Source organism: Diorhabda carinulata, chromosome 3 (genome assembly GCF_026250575.1).
Source record: "Diorhabda carinulata isolate Delta chromosome 3, icDioCari1.1, whole genome shotgun sequence".
NCBI lineage: Eukaryota > Metazoa > Arthropoda > Insecta > Coleoptera > Chrysomelidae > Diorhabda > Diorhabda carinulata.
Genome location: NC_079462.1, coordinates 11039352 through 11051666, shown reverse-complemented (window position 1 = coordinate 11051666; position 12315 = coordinate 11039352). Strand labels below are relative to the sequence as shown.

The 12315-nt window shown below is 30.7% G+C and overlaps 1 protein-coding gene and 1 long non-coding RNA gene across 2 annotated transcripts in view; both read right to left on the bottom strand.

Annotated features, from left to right (window-relative positions):
• LOC130891158 (putative aminopeptidase W07G4.4) overlaps positions 1-12315 on the bottom strand; it is a 96120-nt gene that overhangs the window by 46268 nt on the left and 37537 nt on the right. The window contains exon 5 of the mRNA XM_057795744.1: positions 10028-10314. Within this exon, the coding sequence (XP_057651727.1) occupies positions 10028-10314 (287 nt within the window). The remainder of the gene's footprint in view (positions 1-10027; positions 10315-12315) is intronic.
• Positions 2412-5727, bottom strand: LOC130891159 (uncharacterized). The gene is made up of 2 exons (XR_009058858.1): positions 4903-5727; positions 2412-2980 (listed from the first exon to the last, which is right to left on the bottom strand). It is a non-coding gene; the product is annotated as an uncharacterized LOC130891159 (long non-coding RNA).

Genomic DNA, 12315 nt, shown 5'->3' with positions numbered 1-12315 from the left:
TATTTCCAAAACAAGTGTTCTAAGAATCCTACATAAGTATTTGAATATGACAAAAATTAATCCAATGTGGGTGCCTCGAATTCTAAGCGAAGTGGGAAAGCAGAGTCGATTTTTAAAGCTTTGACGTGACGACTAAGAAAGTGTAATCAGATCAAGTGTGATGAAGATTTTATTAAGATACGACATCCAAAAGAGATTCCATAGAGTGTCCCCGGAAAGACAGTCCTTTAACAAAAAAAGCAAAGATCACGAAAAACACCTAAAAAAGTGATGGCTACAATATTATGGGTCTGTGAGAGTATGTTTTTGATTGCTGCCCTTGCTTCATGATAATACCTCCAGTCCAATGTGCTTCCATTTCAAGACTACTGTATACGATTGTGGCTTTGCAGAGGTTGAACCCCACCATATAATCCTGATCTTGCCCTGTCCGATATTTTCTTTTTCGCGAAGCTGAAGGGATAAAAGATTTAGAAGCGAAGATGAAAGTAAACAGGAAGTATACGAACATTTTGACTCTAAAGATGGATCATAATATGTTTATAGTGGCATATAAGCTTTAGTGAGACGATCTGAAAAATGTGTGGATGTGCGGAAATGAAGGGTTAGTCATAGTTTTTTTTTTATCAGACCGCACTACTTACTTGTTGTGTGTTGTCTGCATCCCATCCTTTCAACATTCTTCACCACCGGCGGAATCATCATCACATTTTTCCAAATTTTGATTTGAAGGTACTTAAACGCCTCAAATTCTTTTACCACATAAAACAGTTCAGTTGGTTGTATCTTTTGTTTCTTTTTTTTTGACTAAAAGAGCTCACTTTAGCCACAATTACGAGGGTGGCTCATCTATGACTCCAACTACCTTGTTCTTGAATGTTACTGATCGGAAACATTTTTTCAAAGTGAGCAGTTTTTCATTTACTATCAAATTGACACTGTTTAGTCTAGTCTTGTTTCCATTTTCTGCTTCCAATATTCCATGTTGCTATTTTCCTGAGTACTAAATTCTCTTCGTAGTTAGATACATATTTAAATGTCCAGAGCAGAATTGAGTTGTTGCGTATTTGGAGCTTATTCTTAAACTTTCCTACGACGATATTTTCTTTCCGCTCACTTACACCATCTATGCTCAATTCACGCAAAAATGGTTTTCTCTATTCGCTCCATTTCATCAACTGGTCTAATAATGTGATAGCAATAATAACATAAAACATAAAGTTATTATTATTCTAAGGATTGTTCCATTCCGGTAGTCTATGCTGAATATTACCACCTTAAGACAAGCACTTAAGTGTAAGAGGAAGAAAAGTGCGCGAAAAATATAGTAATACTCATAAAATAATATATATTTTGACAAAATAGCCTTCCTGTATATTATAGTTGATTGCAAGAACTGAAAAAGCTAATAACTCACTAATATAACAGCTGAGGTACGTTAGAGTATTTGATTATGTGAATTAGTTGAAAGTACCTCAATTAGATTACATGAGTATGAACATGTTTCATCATATTCCCACTAATACTTTTTAAAACTAAACAAACATACCTAACCAAGCAAGAAATGGAAATACTAATGTTAGTTCAACTTATGATTCTTGTTAAAACAAAAATTTTCAATATAATTTACAAATTCACTATTTACAAATAACTACAACTGATTGTGAAATTTTATACAGTAAACATTTGAAATCTATATCTATATAATAATAAAAAATTTTAATCAATAATTTTTATTCAAGATTTCACAAATTCCAATAATAAATAAAAAAGATGTGAAAATGATAAGAGGATATCACTTCTGATTGTGATCTGAGAATCAAATTGAATCAGTACCAAAAAAAAATAGTGGAGTTTTCAAGAAAGGAAGAGGACCAACGGATCATATAATTACAATAATGAAAAAAAGCTATTAGCAAAAATTAAGTCCACATGTTATGTTTATAGATTTTGGTAAGGATTCTGAAAAAGACGTAGTACTGTAAAGTAGAATAGACTGTAAAAATTATGAGATTAATTTTATTAATATATAATATTAACTAATATAATTATAAGATTAAGAATAAACCAAAAGAGAACAAAGTATTTGGTACTAAACCAGAATATCATTGGTAGAAAATAATGTGTCCTAAATTCGATTGCAAACGCTCTAGGGGAAATTCCTTGGGTCAAATTGTGCCTATCCAGATAGGGAACTTATGTCCACAAATGTATCCTTTCTAAGATACAGGGTGTTGTTTTTCAAAATAAAACGATTTTTTGTCGATAACTTTTAAATGGTGTGATCGATTGTTATTGAAACTTTTTGACGATTATCAGGTTGATAAACTACTAGTTGCGTTGTTTCCAGAAGCGTGCAATAGGGGTTAAGGACCCTCAGCCACCGGATATAATGTTATTTTTTTTTTCAATTTTTGAATTCTACCATCATTCCTTAATAAAAAAGTTTGATTTGACTATGCTAAAATTAACCGAGAAAAACATTATTTTGTGACCGCTCTTGTGATTATTTAGAAAAATACAAAACAGTTTCTTCCGAATCAACTTACATAGATAGGTTAATGGTGTCCTTCTTCTTCTTTTTAAAGTGCCATCTTCGGACCAAGATTGGCGACCATCATGACTATTTATATTTTATTCACAGCTGCTCTAAAAAGTTGGTTTGATGTGCAGTTAAACCACTCTCTAAAGTTTCGCAGCCATGATATTCTTCGTGATCCTATACCTCTCTTTCCCTGCATAATAATTAATATCTGGAATTCGTATTGTTATCCCCTCATTACACAACCGAAGTACTCTAATTTGCGGGCTTTTATTGTAGTCAATAATTCTCTTTGTGTTGCCAATAATTCTCTTCGTGTTGCCGTTTTGCGTAAAACTTTTCCATATTTACAATTCTTTCTGTCCATGATATTTGTAGTATGGATCTGCTCAAGTCCAGGTTCACGACTCACCAATGTTATAAAAAGGAATAGCTAATCTGAGACAAAGTATTAAACAAATGACACTTATGCTGGAAAAGTCTGATTCCAAGAATGAGACAAATAGCAATAGACCACACAACAATATCAACGCAGACCGACCATGTAAAAAAAAACGAAATTATAATTCTTCTTTCATCTGCAGAAATTGTCTCATCCCCATCTCTTATAAACCCTACAAAGTAGGATTGAAATTACGTGTTAATGTCTAACATTCCGCCTCCATATACAGCAAATAAGCTTGCACACTATGTGAAAGAAAAACTAAGAGCAAATGACTTTATACGATGTTTCCCAATGCTGAAAACTGGGGACAGTTTGCATTCCGATTTCAAAATTGGTGTACAAAAAAATTTACTTGAAGCAACTCTAGGATATATGTATGTGGCCGCCTGGTACCAAAATAGACAATGCCAACTCACCTTTAAAACCTTTAAACCTAACGCCACGAGAACCAAGTACTGCGTCCAACATATTGAGGTGGTGAAAACTGTAAAATTAGGTTCTGACAGGGAGACCATAGTTGCTTGTAAGTCCTAGGAGAGAGAAAAGACTTGATTTCTCACATATGGATCCGATGACTCTACACCTATAGTGCGGCTATCCGGAGATTTGGATGCGGCAAATTAATGCAGTGCTAAGGGATCCCACAATCTTTAAAACACTTAGACTATTCCTCGCCTATCTCCACGACCAACCATCCAGCTTGTGCTTCGAAGGGCACACGAATACCAGCAAAACACAGAAAGGAATACCGAGGAGGAGCTGGAGAGAAGATAGCAGGGGAGAATCGAGGAATAAGATGTCAGGAAGTTAAACAATAGACACAAGATAGGAGAGAATGGAAAATGCTATGAAAAATAGAGCACACGTAATGACTCAATTTCAACATGCTTATACCTGAGAAGGTAAAAAGGCTTCAGGATCAAGTATAAGTAATCACTGCCGTAATTAACGGGTATTATTAAGGTCGGGCAAACAGATGTGTAATTGGTACAGTATACAACAGACGTGGATAAAATACTTCAATTTTTAAGTGGTTACACTTATTGAATGAAATTGTTCAACTGTCCTATCAACCCGCTAGGAGTTATTACGTCTGTGAGAATTTTAGCAGCATCGTTTATTTCTGGCCAATCAAATAGACGTGTTGAAATTGTTCGACAACGCTCTGCAAAATATCTATGGTAATTTGGTAATGAGGAAAAACTTGAATGAGATTAGTTCGTGCTGCTGCCGCATAATAAAGTACAGCTTCAATACGGTAAAATCATATTTGCAGGGTTGACATTATAAAGTATCATCAAATTTGTAAAAATATACAACAAACTCGTCTCATTTAATATCCCCAAATAAGGAACAGTTCCAGTCTTCTGTTATTTATGATGCCCTCTCAAACATTCAGTTTATTAGAATACTGAGAATATCTTTGTCTAGTACGGATTTTGTGTACTTCAGTATATTTATATACTTAATAAATTGTAAGAATTGTAGTAAATTATTGTTAATGCAATAAGCACGTCTCTGAACAGCAATTTCCTAGATCAGTCTCGTCTTGCGTTCCCTTCACCTTGCACTATGCTTTGTAAATCATAATTAATTTATCAGCAATGACTATGTCATTTTCTTTTTTCAATTTAATATTAATTTATTGCCTACTCTAACCGGAAAAAGACACACAAATGAGATTTGAAATATATTTGATCAAAGGTTCATTGATTTACAGCATGTTCCAATATGAATAAACAATCGAAAGTTTGGGAGTAACCAAAGCAGAATAGTTACTATCAGAAATGGGTAACATATCAATTCGGAAGATAAGAATACGAATAAGATTTTATTGGCTCATATTATTTTATGGAAATTCAACTGGAAAATTTGATTTAGATTTTCTTAAAAATTCATCAATTTCAGATTTTACCTACGGTATTAACTTCAATCCCAATAACCAACAATTTAGAGCGCCAAATATTGCTTCAACATTTCAGTATAGATTTACTCCAGTTTACTAATAGCCCATAGACCATTTAAATACCTGTAATGACACTACAAAAATTTTAGTTTTTTAAAGTTTCAAAAATAGTTTGATTTCGATATGGTGTGATTGTAAGCATAAATTCCTCTCATTTTAGAGTAGAATCCACCTATGTTGGGAAAAAATGGGGTTGCATTGTGAAAACAATGAGTTAAATAATTTTAATAATAACTGAATTCGACTCCATTTCTGAATTTTGTAGGTAGTTTAAACATTTCAGTAAGGACGCCATATTGCGTGACGTCATACGTATAAAATAAAAACTGAACATACGATACAAAGTAAATTTGACAGTTATTCTCTCGGTGATTCTAAAATAAGCGTTATTATTAAACTTTCATTAATTTGAAAAATGGTATATAAATCGTGTTTTGAGCCATGATGTAAAAATACCATGAGTAAATACCCGATAAAGATTTTTTTATGATGCCAAGAAATTGGAATATACTACAACAAAAATGGTTTGAAAGTGTTGGTCGATTCTACAAGATATAATTATTTTTGTTGCCACGATCATTTTAATGTAAGTAAGATTCAAATTTAACTTATTTTAATATTTTATAGTGATTAAGTTTATTATTTGTATTTGTATTAAATATTTGTAGTATTTTACTTTTTGACCTTATTTCATATCAAAAACTTATAAAATACTTTTTAAAAAATGCAATTCCCCTTTTGGATATAATAAATCTAATAATGTAGTTTGTTATATACTTGTTGACTCAGCTCATTGAGGTATGTTTTTTTAATCATTAAATAAATCAACAACCACATGAATTGTCTAATAAATTCTGTGCTAATTTATAATAATTGTAACATGCCATTCGGCTTGTTACGTTTTTCTTTAGGATTCCAGTTTTTAAAGAAATTAATTTGTTGTCGATCTCCAATTCGAAAAATTCAATATTATCTCGGTATTTATTCTAAATCGCCCTCTATCTGTCTACATTCTACAACAAATATAAGTGAATGTAGTAAAATTTGTGGAGATACCCTTTATGTTCGATAGTAAGTTTTCAATTTTTCTTATATATATTTCCTTTTGTTTTATGCAAAAATTTTATTTTTCGTGTATGAAAAGAAAAAGAAATTAATAAGATGTCTGGAATTTTGTGAGCACCATATGTATATAAAAAAAGATATTTGAAAAACTTACCAGTGAATATAAATGATAATATTACCAAAAATTTAACTGAATTTACTCATATTTATTGTAGAATATAGACAGATAGATTTAGAATGAATACCGAGGTTTTATTGAATTTTTCGAATGGAGTGGGATATCGACAACAAATTAATTTCTTAAAAAACCGTTGGAATTAAAATAGAAGTGGCTACTGGGCCACAATACGTAAACTAAAGGAATATTCAAAATATTTGAAGAAAGACGTGACAAGTCGAATGGCATGTTACAAACTGGACTAAAATATATCCTTGAGCAGTGTATTCGGTTTTGACCAAATTTTTGTAAACCATTTATTCCCAATATTCTGCAAAAATTTTATAATACCTTCAACAGTTTCATGGTTAAGGTATTAAAACATAAAAATGCACTATATAAACGAAAAAAAACAGCATGCAGCTTACCAGCTATAAATAATAATTGTTTGAAACGATATTTAAAAATAAAAACTTTATTTGCATTTTTCTTATTAAAATAAATAAAATTATTCAATTACTGAAATCTTACCGTAAGAAACTAACGGATGGCATTGATATATGAAAGGAACAGTAATTATTATAAATAACTATAGTAATAATAACTGCAATTATTCTAGATATCTGATAATTCCTTTATAACCTTTCATATTTTTCTTTATCAATCAGGTATTTGGTATTCACATTATTACACTCTGCAGAAGGTTGTGATAAAAACAATAATTACAATCCTTAATTAGACTAATATATGAATAATTGTCATCTATTATAGAATTATAAAAATATGCAGTATGGTCAGCGCCAGTAAATTGCCTCTCTATTAAACTCATATTAAAAAATAAAAAAATATGTTGCTATTATTATATTGATAAAAAAATTAAGTGAAAAAATATAAAAACCACACTTTTAAAATGGAGTAAATATTTAAAAATCAAATTTTTTGCAAGTTAAGCAACATAAGATAGCCAGTCTCCAGATAAAATAAGGAAGACCTTTATTGAGGATGTAGGTGTACTCAACAGTTATGATAAAAGAATTGTAAATAGGTTAATTAATCGTCATAGGTTTAAGAAGTCTCTAAGTGAAACCACTTTTTTCCAAACCCAAAATAAAAAATAAGAAAAATTTTCTCCGATACCTTTCAATCCTGTTTAGGTTTAGGATTGGAAGGAATATTCCACAGAGAGGGTTTTAAATTGGTTTATAAATCCGACAATAAATTAAAACAATTGTTGGACAATCCTAAGGATAAAGTACCGAATTTGGAAAAGAGTGGTATATATGAAATAAGTTGTAGTGATTGTGACGGAAAGTATATTGGACAGACCAAGAGATCCGTTATTGTCCGGTTTAAAGAGCACATAGCTGATTTAAAATGTGGGCGGACCGGAAAATCAAGTATTGCCGATCATAATCATGACCTTAAAATTAATAAAGTGAAACTGTTAAAAAATGTATTCAATAATAAACTGTTGTATGCATTTGAAAGCATTGAAGCTGCTAAATGTGAGACTAGCTTAAATAGGGACAAAGGGCCAATTCCTCGCAGCTCAATCTATAATTTAGTAGACAAGGAATAAATGTGAGGATTCTCGGCAAGGACGTTTTCCGGCTGGAATTAATTTTCGCGGGAGAAGGTTCATTGGTATGAAAATTTAATATAAAACAGATAAGTCAAGTCATTAGATTTTAGTTTACCTTCAGTCTCCGAGGATGATAACTTGGTTATCGAAACGCGCGTCAGACAGTGTAATTGTAAGTGTTGGTGTAGTGGTGGTATAAACAGTTGAATAAAGTTCAATAAAAATATTATTCAAATAATAGATGCTGATGATGACAGGTACAAAAATGTAAATGAAAGTTGGTCATATAGGTACTATTATATCTAAAAATTAGCTGAAAATCCGCCGTTGACTAAAGTTCAAATTCATTGTCGTGGATACTAATGTACAATGTGATGTTGAAATTATCAAAGTATGGTTATATTATGTGAAAGAATGATTAAAGAGTAAATGATCACAGTTATACCATAAAGTGTAGGCGTTTTAAATTTTTTCCAACTTCTTCCGAACTCATTGTATTCATCAAATGCCCACACTTTCTGATATCAATATTTAATTTATTATTTAACTGTGTGTTGTATGTTAGTGTCATCACAATAAACTTTAACTTTACTTAATTTTCCATCTAAAAAGTAATAGTTTCTATATTACCATATTTCCTTTACATTTCTGTACTCACATATTCTCAATATGTCTTTTTCAACTTGGTATTAGAGTATAATAAAAATACAAATTGCATATTTCTCCAGTAGACTTAGACTCGTGATCATTTGACTATCCTAACCACGCAACCGTACTTATAAAACGTTGAACGACAAAATTCATTTGTAAAATCATAGTTGACTTATTTAATAATATTTAACAGAGAATTAAAACTGTAATGAATCCAGTGCTATTAATATAATTAATAGTTTTTTCGTTTTCATTTTCTTCCGTCTCATTTTGAAATTAAGGACGCCATCTTTTCATGAAATTATAAATCTTTTTTGTTATATGAAAATTTGCTTAAAAAATTTTATATGAACAAAAAAACTAAATGATGGGTTTATTACTTTCCAATATAAGGGACAATTTTGTTTTGTTTCCTAAAGAACTTGTTTCGGTTTAAAATATTTTGTGCTGACTGAGACTACCCTTATTGCATTTAATTTTATTAGAAGCACAATAAAGGTAAGCAGTTAGTTATCAATCATTCCAAGTTTTTTTAAAATAAAGTCAGGTCAAAAAAGAACATCTTTTCCATAATAACGTACCTGACATGAAACATTTTTGAAAAACTATAAGATTGACTCAAACAGCCCCAGTTTTTATACGGAGAGTGAATTCTATACTAAAGGTAGGGTAGTAATTCTTTAACCAAACTCTAAATGGAGTAAGATATATGAGATTCTTGCAAGAGAAGTGAGGTTCACAATTTGTGTGTCATATACATATTAATGTTTCCAATAGAAATTAACTGGTTTCAAGATGATAGTGCACCTCCCAATTTCACAAGATCTGTTGGTGAGTATCTGAATGCTACCTTTCCAGGCAGATGCAAGGGTAGAAGGGGACCTATTCTTTGTTCACCAGTGGTGGATTTACCAGTAGGCTGTAGCCTAGGGCGGCTGATTTCAAGGGGCGACAAATTTTGTTCAATTGTTTTTCAAATTATTAACAAAAATTATGGAGAAGATAAGATCTGAATTTTTTATAAAAAGAAAAGTAATTTGCTAAACGCTTTGTAACATAGCTAAAAATTGTGTTTTCGAACAACTCTTTGCCTTGTAAAAAACAAGGATATTATAGGAAACGTTAGTTCTCCAATTATAAAGTTGAAATTTCTTTGTGAATACACAGCTTACACCACCACTACACCATCAATCACATTTACTACACCAACGGTTCCAGAAATTCCAACCAAGTTGAAATTTTTTTGATAGCAAATGTAATTTGAATAGTTAAAAAATGGGATATCCAATTTCAGAAGTCAATAAAGGCGGCAAAATGGTAAATCCGCCACTGTTGGTCACTAGAGTTCCTAAAACCTCAGGAAACCTTCTATATTTATTTTTCCATTAGTTTCATTTCCCTATATTTTCCCATAGTGAAACGCAGATAGTACTATTGTAATTTTCCTATTAGAAAATGCAAAAAATAAAAGTTTGAAGTTCTTAAGTTTGAAATGATAAATTTTTAAAAACGGATAATGTTTACTTGACTTATGAATATGAATTTCTTGTAAGGCTGCAAGAAACTAGAAATTATTATTTACGCATATGTGACTTTGATGGACTTATTTGGGTAATTACCTTGCACAAAATGTCAGTCATAATCATCCTGCCTTCTGCATCTGTATTCACGACACGTACTCGTGCTCCTGATCTGGCAGTTAATACCTCGTCAGTAGTGTATCCATTAGAACCAATACTGTTTCTAACCATACCTAATCCAACGATTACTTTGAGATTTTGAGGTTGTAGTAGGTTAACAACTGCCATAAAACCAGCTGCAGCTGCAGCACCGCATTTATCGCGTGACATTCCTACCATAGCACCACCAATCTTCACATCAACACCACCAGTATCCATAGTAACACCTACAAATAATATACTACTTCATTGATTATTCGAAAATTGGGAACAAAGGAACAAAATAATTTGCACAATAAAAGTAATTTGTAATTATGGATATTTAAAAAATAATTTCCATCTAGTTTTATTTGACAGATTATGGACCCTAACAATTATTTTAGAAAATTTTGAATACAATTTCAGGGTATATCAAATTTATGGAGCACATTCATATAAATTCTTAGTTTATCAAATACTTAAAACATTTTTATTCATGATTGATACTCGGTTTATTACAGTATATTGTCTTTCATAAGTCAGGGTGGACTAGATATAAGTCAGGTGGGTCATAAGGACACAAAAAGGTACAGAAAACGACCTAATAAGCTGCATCAAAGCAATCCGTTGGAGCGTTATCCATCTGATGATTGGTAAAAACAACAACTAAAGAAGCCAATAAAAAATTGGTTGAATTAATCAACTCTAGTCTACGTTGGAAGAAATCAAAATCTTTTGTGAGACATCTACTTTTGATAGGATTGACAGAGAAGTTATTGTCTAGATTTTCTCTATAAGAAGATTTGAAAAGCACCTACTGTAATACTGTGATCATTCAACAATAATGCAGTTTAAAGTATTAGGCCACGCATACGATTTCTGCACACCTGTTTGTCCATTATACGATGGTATTTGAAATGTCTTCTAAGAAAATAACCTTAAACGTATCCACAGTTCCAAAAAAATTATTACAAAAGTTTTCACTCAAGGAAAATCAGCGTTATTGAAATATATCAAAAAATATTTTTGTATCTATGATTTTAGATACATTCTGAGAAACTCTGGATGCAGTGCTAGTCATAGTACTTCAAGTTCAAGTTACAAAAATACATCTTGATTATTCAGTCACTTTACATCAGTCTTGTTTCGATCTTTCGTTTTGCATTCATGAAATTGTTTCAGTGCCCTGACCATACAAGAACGTCAATCCAAAGAGAAATGCCTTGCTCCTTAAAGGCTATGGTAGTATCTCACTATTCGACCAAAAGATTTCTATTCTCACAAGCATTTATAAAATCTATTATAAAGATGGCTATATTATACTTCTAATAAAATCAATATTAGTAATACATATATTAGAAAAGGTTAATGGTAGATTTTTTCTATAACCGATTTTTTTGTTCATTTCTTTTGTCTTTACTATTAATTTTCATCTAATGTTCACAAACTATTTCGAAATTGCAATATTTGAATTAGGTACATTTAACAAAAGTCTTTTTTCAACTTCTATAATAGGCTACTTACATGGTTTGAGAAAAAAATAGTTTTGTATAGTTTATATACAATTTTCATTATATATATATATATATATATATATATATATATATATATATATATATATATATATATATATATTTTAATTCTTTGATCAATAATAATAGAGAATAAAATTATTGAAAATTTAAAAATTTTGTAGATAGTTTAAACATTTCAGTAAGGATGCCATATTGCGTGACGTCATACGTATAGAATAAACACTGAACATATGATACAAAGTAAATATGACACCTATTCTATGATATATAAATCGTGTTTTGTTCTAGGATGTAAAAATACCACGACGAAAATACCTGATAACGTTTTTTATGATAGCAAAAAATTCTAATATACCACAATAAAAATGGTTAGTCGTTTTGACGATCCTGCGAGATGTAATTATTTTCGTTGTCAGATCTTTCTAATGTAAGTAAGATTTAAATTTAACTTATTCCAATATTTTATGGTAATTAAAATTATTATGGTATCAATTTTTGACGTGATTATGTAATAAGGTAAGAACCCATAAAAAGTTTTTCCACTTTATTCTTATATATAGAAAAATGTTTTATTTATACGTAAATAATAAATAAAAACTATATTATAACAGCACACTCTGCGTTGACGTGACAAATGAGAACTAATGAGAATTGTTTTCTTATGTGGTTAAAGATTTGAAATTTCTGTGATTTTCAATCAAATATTTAGATATT